We start from the raw sequence: 26,498 nt of genomic DNA on the forward strand, positions 1-26,498 counted from the left end.
ACTAAATTCAGCCTTCATTGTACATTCTTTTTATTTAGTCTGCATTAAACAATGCTGAGATTTTACTATAACAAAGAGCATAACATTTAATAGTTTTCAGTTAGAGCCTTTCAATGAAAGCTTTGAGATAAAGCAACTACAGTTTCAAAGTAATCAAGCCAACTCTGAATTAGTATTAACCAGAACTACTATACATGTAAAGGAGAGTTATCCCCTCCAATAAGGGGAAGCATATAGAAAACATGGGGAAGTTAACAGTATGAACAATAAAACAGGAGTAAAATAAGTAGCAGGAAACATCGTAGGGAGGTAAACTTTATAAAAAGAGTGAATTATCCATTTAAGATGTAAAAACCTTGCAACGGGAAAGTAATTAAATTTCTAAGCCTCCGCTCTCTCCTTGTATTAATTTTTTCCTCTGTAATTAGGTATTGGCTTTTCTTCTCCTGAGTAAGATCACCTGGTTACTTAGGTGTTTATACTTCTGTTATTATTACTTGTTCTGTCACACAAATGTTTGTCTCCACATCCTCAAGGCTTACAGACAAATTAAGTAGTAGCTCTAAAGTTACTGTGGTAAGCCCCACCTTCCTACTGATTTTTAAATATGTCTCATGGGCATGTATATTAGGATTAAATGGCTTTATTACTTGTAAAAGGAAAGTAATAACCAATTTAGCAGATTTCAGGCTACAAAGATATCTTTACCTACCTGGGCTTCAATTATTCTGGTAAAATGGTGACAGATAAGCAGATTTTGAAATAAGAAAATTAAGAGGCATTTTAAATGTTGCTGAGACTAAGATTTTTAACTCCTGATTCTGGTTGACCAGACAGATCTGTGTAATGGAAGCTAGTTACCAGAAAACTGAGAGCTTTACTGCATGAAACCTTCCATTATTTATGAAAACTCCAAGGCCATGTTTAATTCATGCAGATCAACTGGTCCCTACACAGATTTTGGGGAAGGATGTGAGAGAATTATTCAGATTTAGGGCTTGAAGACTATTGAGAAATAGGAAGGTACTGAGAGAGAGAGTCTCATCAGAGCAGATTTAAGTAACCTCATTGACCTAGAACTGTCCCAGCAAAATTGTCATGCACAAGGCCAGGCCAAAATATTGCTTGAAAGATGGGATAAATGAAATAACATCACATCAGATGCATTCCTTGATTGTTCAGGTAGCATAGCTTCAGAAAAAAAAACAATTCCAATACCACAAGTTGAGAATTATCTGTTTAGCTCTTAACATTCTGAAGTAATTCCAAAATAGTACAGTACTTAACCTAATTCAGCATTCTGTTGCCCCTGAAATAGGATTCTGTGTTTTAAATGGCTTACCAAAAACTATTATCTTGTAATTTTGAGGTACACGTCTTTATTTTCTTATACAACCAAACACGTTAAACTATCTTAGTACATTACCATTTTAACAGGTCATCTTTTAGTCTTTAGGTGCAGTTTTCACATTGTTTTGCTCAGTATTTTAAAAATGTACTTAACACCTTGTAGACCCTTTTAACAATGCTGCGTATCCTTTGTAATCTTATTTGGTATAATATAATCATGTTCAGAGTTATTTTTGTATTATTTACAGTGAATTAAAGTGAAGAGACCCACTTCCCCCCTCCCCCTACCCCACAATTAAAAATAAAAACTAAGAAGACTACAAGAAATGAGATTAGGTTCTGAGAGGAGGGAACTCCTAATCATTCAAGGGTGGGGATACGAAGTCAGCTTACTGCACCCACCCATTCTCTATGCTACAGAAAACCTTTGTGGGACTACTGCCAAGTATTTTCTAAAACCTTTTAAGAAGCTCCAGTAGATTTCTGGATTTGTTCCTTTAAAATCAGGATACTCTGCCTTTGCTCAGGAGGCAGCATGGCAATCTGATCTGCAGTCAGTTGAAGAACCTGCATGATCAAAGCTGCCTTTTCTTGATCCTGTGGGGTTACCTGACTCTGCCCAGGACTAAAACTGCTAGGCTGGCCTCCACCTTGCTTGCCTGCCCCTTGCATGCTTGCTCCCTGCATGCCTGCTCCCTGCATGCCTGTCCCTTGTATACTCGCCCCCTGCATGCCTGCTCCCTGCATGCCTGCTCCCTGCATACCTGCCCCCTGCATGCCTGCTCCCTGCATACCTGCCCCCTGCATGCCTGCTCCCTGCATACCTGCCCCCTGCATGCCTGCTCCCTGCATACCTGCCCCCTGCATGCCTGCTCCCTGCATACCTGCCCCCTGCATGCCTGCTCCCTGCATACCTGCCCCCTGCATGCCTGCTCCCTGCATACCTGCCCCCTGCATGCCTGCTCCCTGCATACCTGCCCCCTGCATGCCTGCTCCTTGCATACCTGCCCCCTGCATGCCTGCTCCTTGCATACCTGCCCCCTGCATGCCTGCTCCTTGCATACCTGCCCCCTGCATGCCAGCTCCAGGATTTCCCACCCCTGAAATGCTTGCGACCTGTCTGGGTCCCTGAGGACCACCTGCCCCCATATTAATAGGACCAGCACCCTGAATTCCCCCAGTCATAGGGCCTCTTGAACTGGGGCCAGGGCCCCTCATCTCCATTCCTCTTGCATCCATGCCTCTCGCTTCCATCCCTCTGGCTTCCATTGCACAGGTTTCCATTCCTCTTCTCTCCATTACTCGTGTCTCTAAGACCTCAGTTTCCATGGCTCGAGTCTCCATCCCTCGAGAATCTCTGCTACCTCTACCATCCATAGGTAGACCCCTTTGATCTATCATGGGTCCTCTGGGTTCTCCAATGAGCAGTCTGGGATCTGCTAATGGCCCTCCCCTCATGTCATGTGAGGAAGGGCCCCGGCTGTCATGACCAGACGCATGGTGCATTGGAGGGCCCTGATGTGGTGGGCCAAGATAGCCTCTGGGCTCTACTTCTCCAGTGACTGAAAGCAAAGTTCCTCCACGTGGGTCATTTGGAGCATCCCCTAACAGTCCTCGAGGAGGTAAGCCACCAGCAGTCATGGGTCCACGAGACATAGGAGCTCTAGGATCTGATATCTGCACCTGTCCCCGCTCTAAGGGCACCGGACCAACCCCTGGCATTCCAACTTGGGGCTGCATTGCTCCACCAGGAGTTAAGGGGCCTGGGCCAGGGCCAGGGCCAGCAACTGCAGCTGGAATTGGGCCCGGGGCTGGAATTCCACCCTGGATAGGGGTCTGCATCAGAGGAGGGATGTCTTTCACAGGTCTTCTGGCCAAATGCTGAGGCTGAGGGGCTGGAGGATTCTGCTGGTTCAGCAGAACATTAGGTCCTGGGCAAAGGCCAGGGCCAGGGCCAGAAACGGATTGAGATTTGCCTGGGATGAGTGGTGTGACATGTATTTTGCGATGCAGAATTTTCAGAGCAATCTCTGGATCCATGATTCTCATCACTACTTGAGCCTGCAACAGCGCATAAGCCAGCTGTGGGTTTTGAAGTAACATATTTCGAGCTTCCTGGTGACTGTTTTGGACACAGAGCTTCATCTGCTTCATCAGCTCAAACATCTGCTCCGGGGGCAGACTAGCGACTGCTCTGGTAATTGACTCAGGGGCATCTTCTGGATCGATGGGGTCCCCATAGGGTGAGTCAATGATGGGCGCTGCAGGCCCTAGGCTCTTTAACTCCTCCTTGTTCTTTTCACTGGCAGCATTGTCCACCCGAAGCGCTCTCCCGCTGAACTCCCGCCCGTTAAGGTTCCGCATGGCACTAAGCGCGGTCTCCTGGTCTTGGTACTCGCAGAAGCCATAACCCTTAGGTTTTCCCGTCTCTCTATCGTATACCAGCCGGAAACTCACAACGGAACCAACCTCGGAGAAAATGTCCTTCAACTGCTCCTCAGTTGCCTCATACGGAATGTTCCCCACGAACACGGAACGCAGTGATCGATCCATTGCCGGGTCTCTCACCGTCAAACTCGACATGACTCCGGTTGCGCACACACAGCGGACAGCGGATTCTTCCCAGAGTCGTCCTCTGGCGACTCACACTTCCGTCGCGCAACGGAAGCGGCTTTCAAAGTCCGGGCAGAAACTGCACTACTCTGCTTGAATCGTTCCGCTAATCCGCGGCATCTGCACCTCTACGTTCCACTAACTAGATTAAGGCGTTCTGCCCCTGGTCCTTCACTGAGGCTTATGATTCGTTTCTCATCTCTTATTCTGCAGACATTTCCACGGCGCGCCACCACCCGCGCTAGGAAAAAGCTTGGTGCGGGCTGACCACAGTAAATATGGCCGCGTAGACTTCACCATGGTAACTCGGAGAGGCCGCCTCCCATGACGTCAAGGGCGGTTTTGCTTCCGTTTGCCTGGCGGGAAACGGCTCACTGAAAGATTAAGGGCGCGTGTTCTGCGCTCTGATCAAAGTATTTCCGCACAGCAGTTTCTCCTTATTAGAGTACATTTATGCTATATTTAAAATCACAATGCAGACAGTGAGGGAGAAGTGTAGTCGTTTCAAAGCAGATTTGGGATTTTCTCATTAAAATACAAAAGTAATAGCTCCTTTTTAGAAAAGCATTTTTGGACAATTACTGCCCAGAAATACAAACTGAAGGCGTGTGCTAGCTCCATCCCCGCCCCCATCCTGTTGCTTCAGGCAGCCGCTGTCGATAGGTGTCTGGTCCTTATAAGTTTATCTTTGTGCACGCACTCAGCAGTCGAGCTATTCAAAATGATACCTTTTTCTTAATTATATTAACCGATATTAATAATAATAATTAATTGAATTTTAGGGCTACAGCGGATGAGTTAAAAGTATTTAACCATTCTTAAACTGTAGGCATTTAGATTGGTTCTGATTATTATAAATTGATGAAATGATTTCGCCACCTCTATTATGAAGGAGAAAACAAACTAGTTTCTCTCTGCTGCTATTTTTGCTGGCAGAAGTTGAAACATGTGGAATGTGGGTCTTTCCCCTATTTAACAGGCGATAGAATTGAAGCTTGGAGAGGGCTAGGTAATTTGCTAAGCAGCCGGTAACCGGCAAAGCCTGAATTCTTACCCAGGTTGGTCCCTCACAGCTCCAGGGCGTCTCCGCCCCGTATTGTAGCTACTAGCAACTTGTAGCCTGTCGAGGACATGAAAGTTGGCTAGTGTGATTGAGAAATTGAAGTTTTAATTTCATTACTTTTATTAATTTTAATATAAAAACTGATATTCACTTAGGCTTTTGGAAAACTTTTTAGTATGTTTGGAACAACGAGTAAGGAATCTACTTTCGCAATGATAAAATTTATTAAACCTAAATAAAAAGTATTTTCAGTTAAAATTTAGCATTCTAACTGAGATTTACTATACTTGTAAAATACATGCAAGATTTTCAGGACTAAGTATAAAAATGTAAAAATATCTCACTAATTTATTTTTTTCATGTTGAAGTGATATGTTTAGTACATTGGATTAAACAAAATATATTTAACATTAATATCACTCATTTTATTTTACTTTTTTTATGTGGTTACTTAGAAAAATTAAAGTTACATATATAGATTGCATTACATGTCTATGAACTGTACTGCTGCAGAGCCTAAGTCTTAACTTTTAAGCAGAGAATCATTTTATTCTATGTATGCCTTTTGAGGAGATTATGAAACTTTACGTTTCATCAAAAAATTGTGTTATGAATCTTGGGTATCATAGTTCAATGAATAGATCTGAAATGAGTGTGAGGGTTTAGCTACAAATCAGACAAAGCATCCATTTACCTTCAAGTGTTTTAATAGTTCTTTAAAACAGGCTTGGACATAGCTATTCATTCAAGATGTATGATAACCTATATCTGCAAATGATAAAGTGTATTACTTGATAGTAATATTTTCCCCCCTGATTCTTTTATTTGAGGTGGGGCAGGGGTGGAGGGGAGTTGAGGATGTCATCATTTCAGAAAACTAAAAACAAGTTCCTTAGGTTCATTTGTCTCCTTTTCATACCATCTCTTTACTAAGAAAGCCATGACTTTTTTTTTTTTTTTTTTTTGCTGCATTGGGTCTTCATTGCTGCCTGCGGGCTTTCTCTAGTTGTGGAGAGCGGGGACTACTCTTCGTTGTGGTGTGCAGGCTTCTCATTGCGGTGGCTTCTCTTGTTGTGGAGCACGGGCTCTAGGCACGTGGGCTTCAGTAGTTGTGGCACACAGGCTCAGTAGTTGTGGCTCACGGGCTCTAGAGCGCAGGCTAAGTAGTTCTGGTGCAGGGGCTTAGTTGCTCCGCGGCATGTGGGATCAAACCCATGTCCCCTGCATTAGCAGGTGGATTCTTAACCGCTGCGCCACCAGGGAAGCCCCAAGCCACGACCTTTTAACATGCATTCTGTCGAGGACAACTTAGATGTCGATTACATGTGCAATTGTGTTTATGTTAAATGTAGTTATCAAGCGGATGATAATAGGCTATTACAATAAGTTGTAAAGTTCATAAAAGTCCGTGCAGCTTATCTGATAGTGAGAGTTTCTTTACTGCCCCTGCTGATAAAATCTAAACCAGTGGCCTTCACACTTTGGCATACGTCAGAACCACCTAGATCCATGGCTAGTTAAGTCAGGTAGCTGGGCCTCACCACCTCCCCTCCCCAGTTCTGCTTCAGTATTTCTGGGGTGGGACTGGAGAATTTGCATTTCTAACAGATTCTCAGATGCTGCTGCTGCTGCTGCTCTGGGGACCCCACTTTAAGAATCACTGGTCTAAACAAAGAGACTTGAAGTGTTGGGTTTTTTTCATTTGTATCAGACCAAACTAAGCTTAGTACACTCTGTTAAAAGGTATAAGATATGGGAGCTCTTAAAAAAATCTATTACTCTTTTAATGCTGACCTAGTAGAGCTAGGACATGCTGACCCTACCCTGAAGAAACCCTGGGCTCAAAGATGGGTGAACAGAGTAGCTGAGGAGCTCTGGGGACAAACAAGAAGGGAAAAGCCATGACTGTAACAGTGTGCTTTTTGTCAGAGGCCTTGTATGTTCTCTTTAGTTCCCGTATTCCAGACTAGAAGAATGTTTTGATATAGGCCCCCTTCATAGAGGTCCAGTGTGACCCAGCACATAGCTCAATGAGCAGGACACATAAACTAATATTTATTAGTGAACTGGGTGGCCCAGAATTACCAAGAGTTCTTAGGAACCTGTATATCTCCTGGTACCAACACATACTTTTCACAGATCTGCCTTGGAAGAACTTCCAGTTTACGTTGCTTTCTTTGTTTCCATAATGTTTAAACTTTAGATATTTATAGCACGGTATGCAATCTGAAGAAAAATGTACATGGCATCTTTCATGTTCAGACATCAGTTCTTTCACTACATCAAAATACCAACTATACTAAGAGTGATTTTTAAACAAATATATCAGGGCATACGGCCAAATGGGGGCCATTCTTCAAACTAATCACCTTCAGAAACTATAAACTTAATCCATCAAGGCTTCCAGTGTTCAAAATGATTTTTAAACTACTGCCCTGAAATTGTTTCAAGGCTCCATTTGTAAGTCATACTAGGAAATTGGTGCCTTAACTCAAATGTATACCTTGTTTACAACCAAGAACAGAGTTGTGCAGCTAAATCACCTGACTTTCTGACAAGACTTGGCAAAAAAATATGATGTTTAGCTTTTTCCAAATATCAAATCTTACATCAGAATATAAAGATTCTGTTGACTTTGAAGGATTTAAAAAGGATTCACCATAGATTAATTAGACAAATTCCAAAGATAATTACTAAAAATATTTTTAGCTATGATAGGCATTTTTAAAATAAATGTATGGGTCCTTCAAGGAATAGATCAAATATACTACTCCACAAAGTTCTCCCTAATCTTCTTCCTCCTTTCTCTAGGTTGGAAGTAAGTTCATTTTCCTTTGGATATAAACCATTCCTTATCTTAACATTGATAGAAACCCTTCTACCTTTTAGTAGAATTGTACTTTTCCTTCTATAACATCTTTAAGGGAAAGAGTATGACTCCCCCTTGTCAATTAACAGTGTCTTATATTTATTCTTTTATTACATAAATATTTATTCTAAGTATTGGCAATATAGCAGTGAAAAAGATAGACATTCCACTAGAATAGACTCTCTAGGTATGGTCCCTGGGCCAGTAGCATGAGCTTCAGCTTAGAAATGCAAAATTTGGGACCCTACTGCAAACCTACTGCATCAGGGACTTGTGTGTGTGTGTGTGTGTGTGTGTGTGTGTGTGTGTGTGTGTGTGTATACACGTATAGTTTTAACAAGTTCCCCAGGTGATTCTGTAATGCAGCCTGATGTTTGAGGACCACTGAGCTAAAAGGGAGACAATCATAGATAGACAGATAGATAGATAGATAGTTACTTTGTCTTCTTTGCCACTGTATCCTCAGCCCCTAGGATAGAGCTTAATTAGCACAGGTGGGTGCTTATTATATGTTGAATAGATGATGGGAGTGACATTAGAGTTCATTTTACATAAGAAGAAACCTGTGGCATTAAATAGCATGCCCCAAATCAGAATGGAGACCTGCTGTCAGGACCCTTGTCATTTTATTTTAGGTCAGTGATAATTCCTGCAGGTTATTATTTGATAAAATAGATATGTAAATAAAGTGTGTAGAGATGGAAGAGAGTGATAAGATCTAGCTCATCAGGGAAGACTTCCTGATGGAGCTGGGATTTAAGGGATGGGTTATAATCTAGTATGTACAAACAGAAGATCCAGAGAACAGGCCAGGAGCTTGGAATAGCCAAGACATGAAATTGGAACCTGGTGTTTTGGATGCCCTCAGAGGAAACCAATAGAGAGTTAGTGAGCAGTGCGAGAGAAGACTGTCTTTTGGATCAGATTACGAAAGGTTTTGAAGATCAGATTCAGAAATGTAAACTTGATTTAAGAGTCACTAGACTTTCTCTCATCTTTCTGAAATATGAACATAGAATGATAATGGCAGAGATGTAAGACTACCAATCTTATCCAATCCTTCTCCAGGATATCTTTTGCACTTGGACTATCCTTTTTAATACTTGGACTAGAGTATGGATTTGACACCCATTATCTTCTGTCATTAGAGGTACTGATATTCTTGTGTTATCACTTAAGCATAGAACCCACATCTGTTTTATATTCTTCATAGTGCTTAGTCCAGTGTCTTATATTCTGAGCACTCAGTAAATATTTTTTAAATAATTACAAGGTCATTTTACAATAACAATTTACTTATGTTAACCAAATGGTAATTTAAGGCTTTCAGTTTACAAAATAATTTCTTTGGCTTCCCACATCTGATCTTGACAACAATCATGTGAGGTACATACTACTGCATCCTTATTTTAAAGATGTAGAAACTTAACTGTTACTTAGAACTTTACCTAGCAATGGACGCACCCGAAATACAGATACTAGTCATAATACCTAACTCTGAGCCCTTAAGAGGAAGGAGACCCTTTGATAAATGTTTTATAAAATACAACATTTTATTTAATCCTTCCAACAACCCCTCTGAGATAGGCAGTCATAGTGTCTGAATTTATAGCTAAAGAAACAGAGGCACAGAGAAGTTAACCAGTGTGCCGATGTTAACTGGCAGAGCCAGGATTTGCCCACACATCATTTGACTCAAGCTCTTAAATTATTATTCCATTAAATAAGTTTCCCAAGGACACATAGCTAATAAGTGGCAAAACTGTAGCCTGAAACCAGGTCTCTTGATTTTAAATTCCCATTTCACAGTAATCACAGGTTATTGAGACCTGGACACAGTCTCCCTTGGCCTTTTTCCTGATTGTCTCTGAGTGTAACTAATTGCAATTTTGATATCACAATCAGTGCTGTGGCAACAGATGGACTATAAGGTATAAAAACTGAAGCAATTGAGAAAATGTTTCCTTTTTCAATTTGCATGGCTATAGTTAAACATCACATAAGGATTTTAAAATACATCTAGTTAGATAGGTAATGATGTATTTTCCATAAAAATGAAAGAGCCCAAATTTCTCAAACCTAAAATAATATTGGTCCATGACATTTTTCCCAAATTTTAAAATGTATTTAATATGAACAAATAGTAAAATTCATTTACTTATACGTGAGATGAATCACTTTTACTGAACAGAGCCAAACATTCTCCCTGGGTGGGCCTGTGTAGTCCAACCACATTCTTTTTTTTTTTTTTTTTTTTTAATAGGTGAAGAAAATAAAGCTCAGGGAAGACAAGGGACTCAACCGGGGTCAGATGCCTGGTTACTGGCCTAGCTTGTAATGGGATCTAGAGCTTCTGAGTTTCCCTTCCAAACTGTTCTCAGCACTTCTGAGAGGCAGTAGAGTGAAGGGGTTAAGAATACATACTTTAATCAGAGCTTTGAGTCAGCTGTCTAATTCAACAAGTCACCGTGTAGCCTTGGACAAATTACATAAACTCACTGTGCTTCCATTTCTGCATCACTTAAATGGCAATAACATCACCTGTATTGAACTCTTGCATGGAATAAATTATGTATTTGTTTTTGATCACTATTTATTTTGTATGGTAATTGTTAATCTACCTTTGTTGTGTAAAATTAATTGTTGTGGTAGAAGCAGCATCCTAAGTGGAAAGAGACTCAGATTTTAGTCTAATGCTATTTATTTTTAAATGTATATCTTCATTTTTTCATCCAGGTAAAATTTAGATCTTCATTTTTATCTTTGAAGGGGTTGTATTGGGTGAACTCATGGTCTGTTGTCAGACGATATTTTTAAAAACATTGTACAGAGACAACCTTGGATAACATTGCCATTTTGGTTTATGGTAGATTTGTAGTTGAATATGGATAATTTTTAGGCTGAATTCCATAGGACAGTGCAATGAGAATTTTCCTGATCATTTTTGGTGCTCACTGAGTTCTTATACTAAATCAGGAAATGCACTCTTCAAATATTTAGTTGGCTGGAATTCCACTTATTCATTATTATTAAAAGGGCCCGCCTGAACTTTGACTGTGGAGGATCCAGGCTTATACAACAGTGTGTTGGTCTGGCACATGGGATACCTATTTGAGCTTACAGTCGTGTCCAGCACAACTACTACTTTCGAGCATTCACTGGCAGACAGAGGCCATTTATTCAAACGTGGAAAAACAGAACTAATTGGGCAAGAAGCAGAGCTCCCTATTCCTGCTTCAGGCTATCACCGGAAAGAACACAGAGGAAGGAAGTGTCCTCATAAACTGTGGAAACGTAAGAGCCCTGAAAAAGACATACTGTTTAAGATTATCAACTTGTGAATCTTTTTTTCTGTAACCAGAACAATCCAATACCCAACTTCAGAGAAGTGTCAGAACTGCCATTCACTTCAGAAGTTAGGCTGCTACCTCTCTTCTGAGGCTCGACGGGCCTGTAGAACGAGCCTATATTTATACCAAGTTACAGGAAAGAGGTCTTTCTGAAATATTTGATTGGGGGCTCAGATTGTTAAAAATGACAACAACAAAAACCAGCGTCACAGAAAGTATTTTGGATTTTTTATCAATTTGAACGATCCTTGAAAAAACATGACTTTGGAGTGTCAGTTCAAATTTTCCATCAAACAGTTAGATCCCCCAGAGTCACACATGGGATAAACATGTAAAATACAATGTTTATAGGAATGTGGTAACTAGTGCTTCTTGGTACAAGTACAGAAACCAACTCCAACATTGATAAGCAAAAGCAGGGGATGGTATTTTAATGCTACACTGTTACCTCTCAGAACCCACAAGCAATGTATTTGTCTGCTTGGGCTGCCATAACAAAATACCATAGATTGGGAGGCTTCAACAATCAAATTTTATTTTCTCACATTTCTGGAGGCTAGAAGTCTGAGATCAAGATACTGGCATGTTTGCTTTCTCCAGAGACCTCTCTCCTTGACTTGCAGATGGCCAGTTTCTAGCTGTATCCTCACATGGCCTTTCCTTTGTGAGTGTAAATCCCTGGTGTTTCTTCCACTTCTTATAAAGACAGCAGCCGTATTGGATTAGGGCCCCACCCTTATATTTCATTTAACTTTAATTACCTCTTTAAAGTAATAAAGAGGTCATATTGGAGGTTAGGGCTTCAACAGCAAATTCAACATATGAACTTGTGTATGTGGTGGTGATGGTGGTGGGGCACAGTTTAGTCCATAACATGCAGTAATACCGTCATCTTCAGGAAAACAAAGAATGGGCAATTGTAATGCATTCAGGATGCTCTATTCCCATATTTCTTCCTCCTCCCCCCTCCCCAACTCTGCTTGAAGAACCAGATTGCTCTGATTTCTCTCCCAAGACCACTGCCTTTAAGGGGCTCTTCTACAGTCTTTTGATTTACTTGCTACAGATTTTCCCAGAGAGAATGATTTGTTTTCTGGGTACCAATTCCAGCTTCCCGGGAGAGAGTGGTGTAGCTCTCTTCTGATGTCCGTCCATGATTCAATACAGTATGGGAAAGGGAGTGGATCCAGGGTGATAGTGAAACTCTTTCACAACTCTATGTGGGCACCCAGCAATCAGCTGGAGTGCGAGGGACTCTACAGACTGTTGCAGTGCCAGGAGTTAACCTCCTTTACCTGCTAGCATGGAGAGGTCCCTGACAACGCACCTCCCACTGGAGAGAGTTTTCCTACAACATTTCTCTAGGTCACTCCCTCCGTCTCTGCAAAAACAAAATGCTAGTGCCAAAAATGGGTCATTTTCACAGAAATTTTAAATATTGATTTACAGATAGAAAAATAGTCTGGAATCAAACAGTAAAGAAATATTTGGCCACTGATTCACGATCTTCAGAGAGCTCACGCATGTATAATGTATGATTTTCTTGTAGATGAATAGAGCGTATATTTTAAAATATCAAACTCTTCTATCCGTCATATTAAAATATTACTAATTCTCTTCCTGGCAGTTTAATGGTACAGTAATGAATAGTAACAATTCTTCCATGTATCATCTTCATCACTTCCATCTGACATTCCCCTTGAAATAGCTGCACACACTTTCTGGCACAGCGGTACAGTGAGAGATGTCCTCTCACTCACCTGCAGGTGTTTGCCAATTCCCTCCTGGCTCTGGGGAACAAAGCCAGTGCCTGCAGGGAAACAGGGAAGTTCCAATGACCGATTCCTTTGGAGGTCAGTCTTTTGTTAGCTCTGAAAATGGAACTGTGCTTGTTAGCCCGTGGCCTGTGAGGGGTCCGGGAAAGAGAAGGTGATACCTGCAGGGAGAATCAAGAAGTTTCTCTGCCAGTTTAGTGGTCTGGGGTCTGCTGCAAAGGTCCCAGGCTTGAGCAATTGTTGCAGGCCTTCATTCTCACCTGCAGGACTTCCACAGGGAGGCCAGGTTCCAAGAAATCCTCCTGAGAGCAGGTGTCTGCAGACGGGATGGAAATGGTGGAGGAGGGCAGGAAAATGTATGCATCTCTGACAGGAAGGAAACTTACCTCACTCATTTCAGATCAGCAATGGCCTGATAACTCTTTAGGAATGCTGTTATTCATTATTCAGCTAAAATTGATTCAGCACCTCTTCCGCAAATATTTATGGAGCACGTGCTCTGGGGAAGGTAGGCACTGCGTTTGCCACTGTGGGGTTTAAATGTGAACTGAAATGTGACCCCTGCTTTAGTAGAACTTTTCACTAGAAAGTTTTATTAGCTTTTCTCTGGAACTTTTCCTGAGGATTTATGGTGTTCAGATTCAAATTTGTGGCAAAAGAACAGCTGTGTCTGCAAGGAATTTCCGTTCTGTCAGACAAGATAGAGAATACAGGATTCGAGCAGACAGTTTACAGATGCATTTTTGATTTGATTTCCTGAGAGGTATATAGAAAATGAAAATATAACTACTGTTTACCCACTGACCTTCTTGCTGGGGTAGAAGATGAAATTTTTTTCCTTATTACTAAGAAAAGGGACTGTTATTTCTCTTTACCATGCTAGGTCCTCTCTCCCTCTCTCCATAGATATTTTATATATGTGTGTATATGTATATATACACATATATACCTATATGCGTGTGTATATGTATACACACACATATACATATGTACATGCATATATGTATATATGTGTATATTATATGTTATTACTTAACACATTGCGTTTGACTTGAAGTCAGTATAACGGACAGCCCTTCATGTTCCTCTCTGTCTAGACCCTGGGGATGTGGGCAAGGCTCTTTCCTGGTGGATGGTACATCATTGCCAGGCCATTTATTCAATGAGCATCTTATTATTTTCTGATTAGTCCTTAAACTCTGACCTTAAAACAAAGCATGATTTCTTGAGAACAGTATTTAAGTACAGCATGGATAAAATATAACCAAACTTATTTCTTAGTTAAATTAAGTATTGCAACTAAATTCAAATGTTAATTGTACTTCGAGGAAATGGTACAAACATGAGTTTATCTTTGACCACGAGTCTGTGCTCGCAAGTGAAGCATCATAATAACTTACTCACCAGGGACAGTAGCATCAAGCCTCTGTTAATGCCTTGATACATTGTCCTGTTTTTGTGGGGCTCAGTAACTGGTTATGTCATTTGAGGACTTTGCTTCTTCCTAAGATGACCTTCCTTATTCGTATACTTTCTCCTGGATTTAAAAAAAATTTTTTTTTTCTCCCTCTTGTTTCTGTAGCTGCTGTCCATTACTTTCCAACCTCCTTCTTTCACTCAGAGTATAAGCACATATGATTCCTATTGTTTAGGTAGAAAAGAGTCCGAAGCTCCTAGAAAGAGCAGCACCGTAGGAAGCAAGATGAAATCCCCTTCCCTTTGGTTTCCGTCATGGTGGCTCCAAAGCAGTTCTGATTGCTTAGCTCAAAGTGTAGCATTTTTTGCCTTCTTCCCTGAGAAGACATCAGCAGTTTTCCTGCATGAGGGAGGTGGCTGTCAGTAACTGTGGGTGGTTGAGTGAGAAAGCAGATGAGATGGGTTGCTGTAAAAGTTAAATTAGGAGAAGAGTGAGTTGTGAGTGAAGATAGAAGTAAATACTTTAGTAAATAGATCCAGAATGGCAAAGATCACGATAAACCACGGTGGCAACAGGTTTATATTCTTTTCTTCTTTCCTCTCTCAATAGTCTTTCCATTTCCAGCCATGGATTAAAATTATTGTCCACTGTTAATGCTTACTCACAATATTATTTGGAAAACTAAGGGCTTCATATACAGCCCTTAGTTTTATATATATATATATATATATATATATATATATATATAATTATAGAATAGAATATCATTATACAACCCCACGTGTATTTTTGTAAATATGGCTCTAAAAGATTATTTAATATGCATCCCTACGACCTAAGAGAGAGCCATGTGAATCCAAGCTATTTTTGTTACAATTACAGTGCTCCGCGCAGTACTAAATGCTTTATACAGAACTGCTCGTTCCACCCCCGTAATAACCTTCTGAGGGTTTTTTGATAGATGAGGAAACTGAGGCACAGTTCGTTACCTAGACAGTTTTCTAGATAGGCTAGATCACGTGCCCAGGGTTTTACGGCAAGTAAGAGACAGACGTGATTTCAGGCAGTCTGACTAAGAGAAATAGTGTATTCCTGAAAGCTGTAACTTATTTTTCTGCACTTAGAATAAATGTTTTACTCCCCCAAAGGAAGAATTCTGTTAATTTCACCACCAGCCAGATATTTCTAACTTTTCTTGCCCTGTCAGCTGCCTGTCAGTTTTGTAAAGAAATGCAACATAAAACTGACAGGAAGAAGCTCTGAAATCTATAACCACATGACAGAATATTGAAAAATCCTCGCAGAAGCTTCTTTTGTCATTTATTGGATCGCGCTAAAACCAGCTGCCAGTGGCACAGGTGATTTCATAGACACCATTTAGCTAATATGTTATTTTGCCAAGATAATTCACTGTGCTGAATTCTTTTCTAATCTTCTGTGGCTGCTTACTTAAGAAAAGAGTGCCTAGAAACTAAATTATCTCACAGAGGAGAAAAGTAAAACAGAGATGGCTATTAATTTAAGCTGTTTCTCATTGCAGCTGTCACTCTGAAGAAATATATATGGAGTAAGATATATATGAGTCTTTGCTAAATGGAAACACTTAAAGTGGTCCATTTCATGTTTGGAAGTTCAGAAGGGATTTATCAGTAGGGTATTAAAATGGATTGAATATTTTCTAGCTTTAAAATTAGGATGATGAATATAAAAGAGTCTTGCAGACTCTAAAACATTATGCAGGGACTTCCCTGGTGGCGCAATTGTTAAGAATCCTCCTGCCAATGCAGGGGACTCGGGTTCGAGCCCTGGTCCGGGAAGATCCCACATGCCCCAGTGCAATTAAGCCCGTGAGCCACAACTACTGAGCCTGTGCTCTAGAGCCCGCGAGCCACAACTACTGAAGCCCGCGTGCCTAAAGTCTGTGCTCCACGACCAAGAGAAGCCACTGCTATGAGAAGCCCGCACACCGCAACGAAGAGTAGCCCCCGCTCACCACAACTAGAGAAACCCGCACGCAGCAACGAAGACCCAACACAGCCAAAAATAAATAAATAAATTTAAACAAACAAACATTATGCATACCTCAGGCACATATAGATTTATGTAATGCAAGTGATTATGTTTGGCGTATTAGTATTGGGTCAGACTAATATTTGTGCACTGCAGCAATATTATTATATAGCTTCCAGTGTCTGTTCAGAAAAAGACATCCAAACATTATTTAGAATGCCAAATTTTATTTAGAACCTGAAAGACAGCCACTTAAATCTAATAGATCCTTGTACTCTGTTATTTTTATTTCTTCCACTTACATAGTGCTTTATCAAATTAGATGTTCGGATTTCTTCACACAGGGAAAGAGTGGCCAGAAACCCCATGTATACAGCATGGGAGAGCATCAGTTATCCTCTTGCAGTGACTCTCAATCGTGTAGAAGACTAAAGCACATTCAGGGCAAAGAGAGGAGGATGATAAAAGAGGGCAGTAAAAAGGAGTAGGGTTTTAGAAGAGAAAAGGGTCTCTCTCTTATCTCTTGAAAGACAGAAAAAAATTTCTTGGAAGGCAAAGAAATCACATAGAAAGGTAGACAGAAGGATGTTTTAGGTGCTAAGAGCAAAATTTTTGTGTGCTGCAGTATGTACCGCCCATTTCAGAGAATGGCAGATAACACTGATAATGATCATGACACCTTCCTGTAGTCAGAGAAAGACTGAACCATCCTTACCCTTATTACTTGGAGCAGTAGTTCTGAAATGTTGGGAGGCATCGTTCATTGTAATCACAAATGCTAGAAACAACATATATTTCAGCAATGAATTAGATGAATTACATTTATTATAGCTATATATCATATAAAAGTATAATGTCTTTTATAGAACTACATGCAATTGTTTTAAAAATGAGGGACATCTATATTTGTACTTATGGAATAATCAACTATATATATGTTTTAGTGAAAAAGAGCATGTGACAGGCCAATGCTATTGTATGTTCCCATTCTTTTTTACCCCTCTCCCCCTGCAATGGGCTATGTATACACATATGAGATGTTATACTGGTATGTTTATAAGGCATTTCTCAAAGGATATCTAACAAACAAATAATTGCAGTTTTCTATGAGTAAGAAGCCTAGAGAATAGGATAATACAGAGGTTTCTTTTATCGAGGTATGTCTTTTTTTTTTTTTTTTTTTTACTGTTGGACTTCATCTACCCTGTGCTCTTCATCCTCTCCCCTGACAAAAGCATTCCATTAGGTAGTGTCCAGTTTTCTACTGTTTGTCAAGCTTCATAGATAAATTGACAAACTTAAAAAGATTCTCAATCAAATTAGCATGCATCAGCAATCCTGTAGGAACTCGCTACAGTATAGATTACCTGGGTCCCCTCCAGGAGGGTTAAATCAAAAACTCTGGACACAGAGCTCTGGAATCTGCATTTGGAGTGAACATCTGGAATCAAGCCCTCGGTGGTGGAGGGGGGTCTATAGACTTCACCTGTAAAAAAAAAAAAATTATTTTTATTGAAGTATAGTTGATTTACAATGTTGTGTTAGTTTTAGGTGTACAGCAAAGCGATTCAGTTATACATATATAAATTCTTTTTCAGTTTCTTTTCGCATATAGGTTATTACAAAATATTGATTATATAGTAGGTCCTTGTTGGTTATCTATTTTATATGTAGTAGTATGTATCTTTTATTCCCAAATTCCTAATTTATCCCTCCCCACACCTTTCTCCTTTGGTAACCATAAGTTTGTTTTCTGTGTCTGTGATAGACTTCACTTTGAGACACACTCCGTTTGAGTTCGTGGAAGGCATGTACTCATGTGGAGGACATTTATGCATACTAAAATGTAATTGCTCCACAGAATGAGGGTTTCAATAGCCTAGAGAGATGTAAATTTACAATGACCACATTAGAAAAAGCATGTTAAAAATAGTAATTATTATTATCATATTGTTACTATTTTTAGATCTTCTATCCTATTGATTTCCTTTCATCTAAAGGGAGGGGAGATATCGCCCTTGTGTTTATCATCTCACCTGGATACACCTGGCTTTGTCTCTGAGGGAATGATGTAAAGAGCCCTGATATGGACAATCAGAATGAGAAAATGTTTGAAACTTTTCTTAGAAAACCTGCTAATATGCATATTACCTTTAATGATAATCACTGAAAATATAGATGTCCTTATATATGCTCGTGTGAACTTTCCTTTCCCAGGCCTTTTGCAAACTTGTCATTAGACAATTTGAGTCTTGGATGCTCACAGCTACTGGAATTATTAGGATGCCAAACCATTCCATCTCCTCTTCCCAAACCTCACTTTTCATGAAGGCTGAGGCTTTGCCTTGTGAATGTCAACCATGTCTCAAAGTGACTGTCCTATATTGTTTTGCAGCCTGATGAGCCCTGATCACTCTTTCTCTTGATGAAATGAGACACTTCACTGTTTTCTTTTCTTCTACCACCTGCTGCTACCACTGCTTGCTTCTTGTCAGTTTCTATCTCCCACTGCCCCGGGAGAGCAGGAGAGGATGTGCCTCCCACAAGTAATTACACATTTTTTGTTACCTTATCAGTCAGAAACCCAGCTCTTCTAGTTTACAAACCTTTATGCTTGGTTTCTGGTAATTGTCCTGGAGGATATTTGAGAGGGTCCATCTTCTAGTCAAACATAGCGTTCCCTACCATTCTCAAACACATTTTTCAAAACTAAGACTGGGTATCTGGACATTCATGTACCCCAAGACTTCTGTGAGGTCTTTGGCATTCTAGGACCTAACCATCTGCCCCAAATCTTTTTAAACATTTTGCCCGGGGTGTCTCTCGGAAACAGGTTTCCAGGTCATTTACTGTGATAAGCCAGCATCCCCACACTGAGCCGATTGATGAGGCTCCCGGGTTTCCCGGACCTTCCTATAATAGGATGTATTGTAACAAGTACAACATGTGTTTCCATGTAATTGCTATCATTCATTGGGTTGCCTAGGTAACAAGCACTATGTGAACTGTTAGAATCAGTATGCATATAGCTGTTGAGTTGTTAATACTAAGAACTATGCATTATTCAGCAAGCTGTTTTCTTTGCTTACCTAGTTATGTAGCTTTTCTTCTTTAAAAGGACAAGTGATGCTCTTCCAGTTTCATGGGAAGCATATTTAATAAGATAGTCCCCAGTAAACAGAATGGATTTGCTCCAGAAAAGCTGCCTATATACTGAATTCTGTTTTCCTACTGACATCCATTATAAAAATGGAATTATTATTTTGCGATTTTTGTTGTTTCTCATAAAATATCATTTACAGGTAATAATGCAGCAAGCTTAAAATAACCTGTGGAAAAGGTAAATTTATATTTTTTAGGAGTATTAATATTAGGTAAATAGCAACATGGAAATGCAGGATTTCTCAGGTTGTTTTCCTTATTTGCTCCAATAGGTTAAGGGTTCACAGAAGGAAAAAGCAGCCCTTGCAAAGAATGCTGATTGATCAAGTTTCTATTTATGCATTTTTTTTTTCTTTTAAATATTCTAAAGTAGAAAAGTTCAGAGTTCTGTCTGGTTGCTCAGATCCTGTTTCTACACGTTTCATTAGGAATGGATAGGCTGAAAGTAAGTTGAAAGGAGAGGACATGATCAAATACCAAACAAACAATAGCCTATTGTGGCAATCATTTTGCAATATTTATACATCTATCAAATCATTATGTTGTACACCTTAACCTAATACAATGTTATATGCCAACTATATCTTAATAAAACTGGGAAAGAATTAAAAATAACATTATTTTCAAAAACCAAACAAATCAATAACAGCCATTCAGTTTATAGCAATTATTCATTTGGAAACCTTGACACAATGCAGACTGAAAGCATCCTGTGAATTTTAAGTTTTTGTACTTGGGACATAATAACAGCAAATACTTGGATATTAACCGTAAACAGCACATTGAAACATTCGTCCTGTGATTGTCTTCCTTTGAGGAGCTTGCTTTTTGGAAGTAAAAATGTAAGAATATTTTCTAATTATCTTTTGATTAAATAGTCCAGGATTTAATGAGTCCTGACTCATACCCTCTTCTGAGTTGATACTTCCATCCTAGAGCTGGGGATAAATAGATCAACCCATTCCCCACCTTCAAGGAACTATGAGTCTAGCAGGAAAGCTAGAAAATAAACAAGCACTATTCACAAAGTGTGATGACTGCCAGAACATGAGAAGCTCAGGGTGCTATCCCAAAAAAACAAAACAAAATAAAAAACAAATTTCCACACAACACGATGCTGAGACCCAAAGTACAGATAGGAGCTAACTAGTTAAAGATGAGGTTAAGAGTATTACAGGCAGAGGAAAAGAAAGGTACAGAGCCCAGAGTCAAGATACACCAGGGCATTGCAAGCAGTCAAGGGCACCTCCCAGATAATATTCTGACAGTGAGGGTGAGTCTGTTAATAACCCACTGCACTACTGTGTCAACAGCTGGGAAATGCCAGGTCTTCATCCAGCGCTGTTGTTAAGCATCTTTCTACTGCTATTATATCCCTGAGGAAAATCAGTATTAAATTTGTGCTCACAAATCACATGGGTTTAAGATGGAATTAAAAATAGTGCTTTAGGGCTTCCCTGGTGGCGCAGTGGTTGAGAGTCCGTCTGCCAATGCAGGGGACATGGGTTCGTGTCCCGGTCCGGGATGATCCCGCATGCCGCGGAGCGGCTGGGGCCGTGAGCCATGGCTGCTGAGCCTGCGCTCCGCAACGGGAGAGGCCACAGCAGTGAGAGGCCCGCGTACCGCAAAAAAAAAAAAAAAAGTAGTGGTTTATTACTTAATTTTTGGTTTCCTTTCTCTGTTGACTTCCCCTTAAGTAAAGGTAAGACAGTTTTCGTTAATAACATTGCTTTCTCTAAAGTATGCGGAGAGGAGGGCTTGGCAGGCAATGTGAACACGTTGATGGGCAGTAGGGTTCCAACTAGTTCTTCCCATGAAAGCACCCTCAGGGCAATGTGCCTTGGTCTGAAAATAGAGACGATTCAGGCCTAAAATGACCAGGAAAGCAGATGGAAGGCAAAAAACAGGCATTCCCTCGCCTTTCTGCCTCCCTCCCCCAACTCTTTGTGTCTGCTTCTGTTCCTGTGAATAGATTAACTCTGAATAAGCTTAGGCAGTAGTTAGTCAGCAGTGGCAGAAGTCTGGGGAGGCCAAGGGAAGGAATTGTCAAACTAGGGAGGGGATGCAGAGCCTAGGGGACAGCTAATCATCTTTGAAAGCTAGTCACTGTGCTGATATAATATAAATGTAGATTTGTTGGCAATTCCCTAAATCAGAGTATGAGATTTATGATCGTCAAGGAAGAAGGGAAGCATCCTTAGAAATGAAAGAATAATGAGCCTATGATCAACAGCATGGACAGCAAATTATAAGCCTTAGACATGTAAGTCTTCCTTGCCTTCTGCCTTGTTTATTTTATTTTTTAATTTTTTTTAATTTTTTTGCGGTACGCGGGCCTCTCACTGTTGTGGCCTCTCCCGCTGCGGAGCACAGGCTCCGGACGCGCAGGCTCAGCAGCCATGGCTCACGAGCCCAGCCTGGCTCACGGGCCCAGCCGCTCCGCGGCATGTGCGATCTTCCCGGACCGGGGCACGAACCCGCGTCCCCTGCATCGGCAGGCGGACTCTCAACCGCTGTGCCACCAGGAAAGCCCTGCCTTGATTATTATAGTGTTTTTCTAATCCCTCTTCCTGTGTCAGATCTCTTAGTCCTCCCCTTCATTCATTTGTTTATGTATATTTTCATCAAACGTTTATCATCTCTTATGCTCTAGATATTCTGAGTGCTGAAATGAAGTTCCTTTTCTCACCCAGTTTACGTTCTGGTGGGAGGGATAGGAGAGAACAAACAGCAAACTTATACCTCAGAGTGATGATAATAATTTCCAATTATAATGAATGCTATCAAAAGAGTATGAGTGACTGTAACTGATTGGTTATTTTGGAGCAGGTAATTAGGAGAGGCTGCTCTGCAAAGGTGGGTTTTAAGCTGAGACCTGAATGCAAAGGTCAGAGATAACAGTATTCCTGGCAGAGACCAATTAGTTTAAAGTTGCAAGGTAGGAAAGGGAACAATATGGAGAGTTCAAGCAAAGGTCAATGTAGCTGTGCTCTGTGGGCTGGAAGGGCGGGGTAGGGAGTGGTCTGAGACAAGGTCACAAACTAAGTATAGTTTGTAGGTTTTGTCAGAGGGAACAACTGGCCTGCAAGAGTGGAAGCAGGGATCACAGTGAGTTCCAGGGCTACTGGATGTTCTAGGTGAGAGATGGTGGTGATCAGGCCAAGGAGACTCGTGGTGGAGATGGAGGGAAGGACATAGACTTGGTATTGTTTTGGAAGTGGCCAAGAGAGGACTTGGTGATGGACTGGATGGGAGTGATGGCATAGGGAGAATGGGGAGGGGGAGGGAAAAACAGATACTACGGTAGGAGTTATTACCCTGAAAGAGAGATATAACGATACCGATTTTCATTTTAGAAATCTTCATTAGTTTCCCCTGAAAATATGAAACCAAACTCTTCATTCTGACCGACCAGACCCTCCATAATTCAGTCCCTACTTACGGTTTTTATGTCACACACACTGCATCTCCTACACACAGACAAGGTACACTTAGTGTTCCAGGTACGAGGCATCTCAGACTCAGCTGGAGTTAATTTTCTAACTCTTTTAAAACAGCAGAACATGCTCATGTTGTATTATGAGGTGATAATAATGATGAGAGTAATAATAACAAAACTTTTTTTTTTTAATAGTGTGCCATGTCCTGTGCTAAGAGCTTTACCTCTATCATGACATTGGCTCCCAACAAGTCTTACGAGGAGGGTGCTTTTCTTTCCTTGGTCTATACTTGGAAGAGCTGATCCTTAGCGGTGGGACATCTATATAATTTATTGTCCAAACTAAAAAGGGAGCACTATTGACACGTACTCTGGGACAACAGGTATAAACCAAGGCTGTTCAGGGGAAACCAAGACACGTGACCCCACAAATTGGTGTGAAGATCAATTTGCTAAAGCAGAGCTTTTAAACTATTAATATTCTTATTCCAAAATCACCGTTATTAATAGTTATATCAGTACTCTTTTGGTGCTAGATTATGGGTTTGGGTAAGTGACCTGATCTCTCTGAGCCATGCATTTGTCATCAGTAAAAATGGTGTTGCTGGGACTTGGTGAAAGTTCAATGAGATGGTTACTAAAGCACCTAGCCTACCAAGGGTGAAAACTCAATAAATGAGAGTGGCGGGGTTTGTGGCTTAACCCTGACCATCTTCTTTGGCCCTAAATAGTATTTAGCACAATATTTTGCTGGTAGGTGGTGCTAGCTTTAAAATAAATACTACTTAAATGTACTCTAGGACTTAAATATCAAGAATTAGGTTCATGGGCCAAAGGAGTGATCAGGAACTACACTGAATCCAAGTGGATTTTGGGGAATGTTCCCCAATAACAGAGACTCCCCCTCCCCCATCACAGTTGCTTCAGAGCCAGAGCCAAAACAAGAAAAATATTTGGTAGGGAAGTGCTGTGGAAATTCCATATTATTTGCCACAATAAACTGAGCAGCTAACTTTGGATTCATTACTTCAAGTGCAGGACAAGGTATCAGGGGGCTCTCTTCAGTGCATGAGTACACGAGTCTTACCCCCCTGTTACAATTTGCTGCTAACTGAATTAATAATGCATCTTCTTTTTCCCCTAAATATTTTAACCGGCTCAGTAGCCTAGACAGAGTAGAGGCTGTTGTTAATATTACCAGTGGTGTTTTCTTATGTTATCAGGTTGTCCATGTGTGAAGTCCCAACTCTAAATATTAACCATAAATGCTTTACTGAATCTTCACTCTGTAACCGTATAATCTGACCTGATGCATTTTCTCCAGGGGCCACCTTTGCCATTTTCAATAAAGTAGTTTAGCTGTAAGCATGTATGTTTTGCCTTGCCTTCTTCAGGGCAGGATTATACTTTAGAGTTTTCATGTCAATGCAAGTTAATAACATTAAATTATTCATGAAATAGTTTTCAGTTATGGATGTTTGCCATCAAAATTCCCTTCCAAAAATCTTTCATGTTTTTTTTATTATTCGAATGCAAACTGTGCAGTACTCACCTTCTATTTGCAAGATAACATACCTGGTGCTTTAGTTAATATGGAGAATATAAAACATGATCCCTGCCCTCAAGGAACTTACTGTGTAATTATATTTATTTTTATATTTTGTTAAAACTTATTAAATATCTCCTGTTTAATAGTGTTTTTTTCTGTTTTTGGGGGTTTTTTTTTTGCGGTACGCAGGCCTCTCAGTGTTGTGGCCTCTCCCATTGCGGAGCACAGGCTCTGGACGCACAGGCTCAGCGGCCATGGTTCACGGGCCTAGCCACTCTGCGGCATGTGGGATCTTCCCGGACTGGGGCACGAACCCGTGTCCCCTGCATCGGCAGGCGGACTCTCAACCACTGCGCCACCAGGGAAGCCCTAATAGTGTTTTTACATGGGATAATTTCTTTATAGTTTGTAACAAACTCATTATCTAGATGAGGTTATATCTATTTTGCATATTATTACACCAACCATCTGAGAGGCAAAATGCTGTACCCCTGTGGCAAAGAAAGCATTTAAATCCAGGCTACCTTTTGGTTCCAGGGCAAATATTCTATATGGAAAAGTATAGTTTGTTTTCATGGAGCAAGCAGAGCAATAGAAAAATATATACGCGTAGAGTCATCTCTAGAGTTCTATCTACACTTTCTCAGTGTTGATAGTCTGGGGTTGTAAAACATTCATAGACATAATAGAGTTATATCTCACTTATTTCTTTGTCTACGATTGCTTTAATGTTAAATCTTCATCTCATACAAAGTGAGAATTCATGGTAAGTAAACAAGTAGAATTCCTTCTGCCTGTTCCGTGTCTCTCCAACCATATCCTATGGTTCCACAAGCCCTTGGTTCAGAAGTTGCTTCTTTCATGAAAATATGATAGCTTCAGGTTTTGACTCTTATCTTCTTTTGGTGTTGAGAAAAATGTAAGTGTTAACTTGTTTAAGCTGATGTTTATGAATATGTGGTCACCATACCTGAACATGCTGCTTTGAGCCTCTGTCTGTGTAAGGTAGATATTTTGAGGTGTTGTAATAAACCTGATGAATTGAGTTGGCAGTTAACTATAGGCAGGATCAAGTGTATGTCAGTCTAATAGGCTCTAATGAGTTGAACCAGGATTCTGTTGACATTAGTGTTTTCTTTGGCAGACTATACTCACTAGTTTTAGAAACTTCTGTTACTTGAATGAAGCCGAGACCTCTCTAATAGATGAAGGTAGAGACAGTACCTCGAATCTATACCTTACGTCCTAACTCTCAGCTTAGAACAGCAGTTCAGTGGGTTGTTAGCTGGCTGTAAGATTTATGTCGCCTAGTAGAGTAGTAATTGTACTAAGGGTAAATGACTATTTCAACCTATATGATTGCCTTTTGAAATTAAGAGTTTCAATGACGTTGTTATGTTTTAATATATTGAGACCTAAAAGAGTATTCATTAATATGTATGCCTTGATATCATGGCCCAATTTGAAACTCAATTCAGACGAAGCCCATGTGCCCTCAGAGATAAATGCTTCTCTCTGAATTGCTGTATGTAACAAAAATGAAAAGCAGAAATGATAGCTTGTCTTCTCTGCAGTTTTAAAGTCTTTCTCTGATAAGTAGTTGACTTTTGTCCTATTTCGAAAATATTATCTTTGGAGTCTAAAACTTAACCACATAGAAGGAAAAGAGAGATCCTGTTAATAGAAACTTGTTTTCCATACTCAATGTAGCACACTTCACCTGGGAAACTTTATGTAGAATTTATAGAATGCTAGTCCTAGATCATTCAGAAGTACATTAAATTAGGGATTTCCTTTCACCCTCGGATGAGAGAAAGTGCTAAATATTTAATTCTGTGTTTCTCTTTGCACAGGTACCAAGTAAACATTGCCTGTAACACTCCCAAATTATTTAAAAAATA

The 26,498-nt window shown here is 40.3% G+C and overlaps 2 protein-coding genes across 2 annotated transcripts in view; one reads left to right on the top strand and one right to left on the bottom strand.

Moving 5' to 3' along the window:
- The window catches only part of LOC132439843 (cGMP-dependent protein kinase 1), a 1,104,652-nt gene that overhangs the window by 595,330 nt on the left and 482,824 nt on the right, over nt 1–26,498 (top strand). The gene's annotated exons all lie outside the window — the stretch shown is intronic.
- CSTF2T (cleavage stimulation factor subunit 2 tau variant) lies at nt 13–3,978 on the bottom strand. The gene has a single exon (XM_060034570.1). The coding sequence runs from the start codon at nt 3,931–3,933 to the stop codon at nt 1,813–1,815; it is 2,121 nt and encodes a 706-aa protein (XP_059890553.1). The 5' UTR covers nt 3,934–3,978; the 3' UTR covers nt 13–1,812.

This window comes from Delphinus delphis, chromosome 16, assembly GCF_949987515.2.
Source record: "Delphinus delphis chromosome 16, mDelDel1.2, whole genome shotgun sequence".
In the NCBI taxonomy this organism is placed as follows: Eukaryota; Metazoa; Chordata; class Mammalia; order Artiodactyla; family Delphinidae; genus Delphinus; species Delphinus delphis.

Coding starts and splice junctions, on each gene's coding strand:
- CSTF2T (XM_060034570.1), bottom strand. CDS start 3,933: ATGTCGAGTTTGACGGTGAGAGACCCGGCAATGGATCGATCACTGCGT.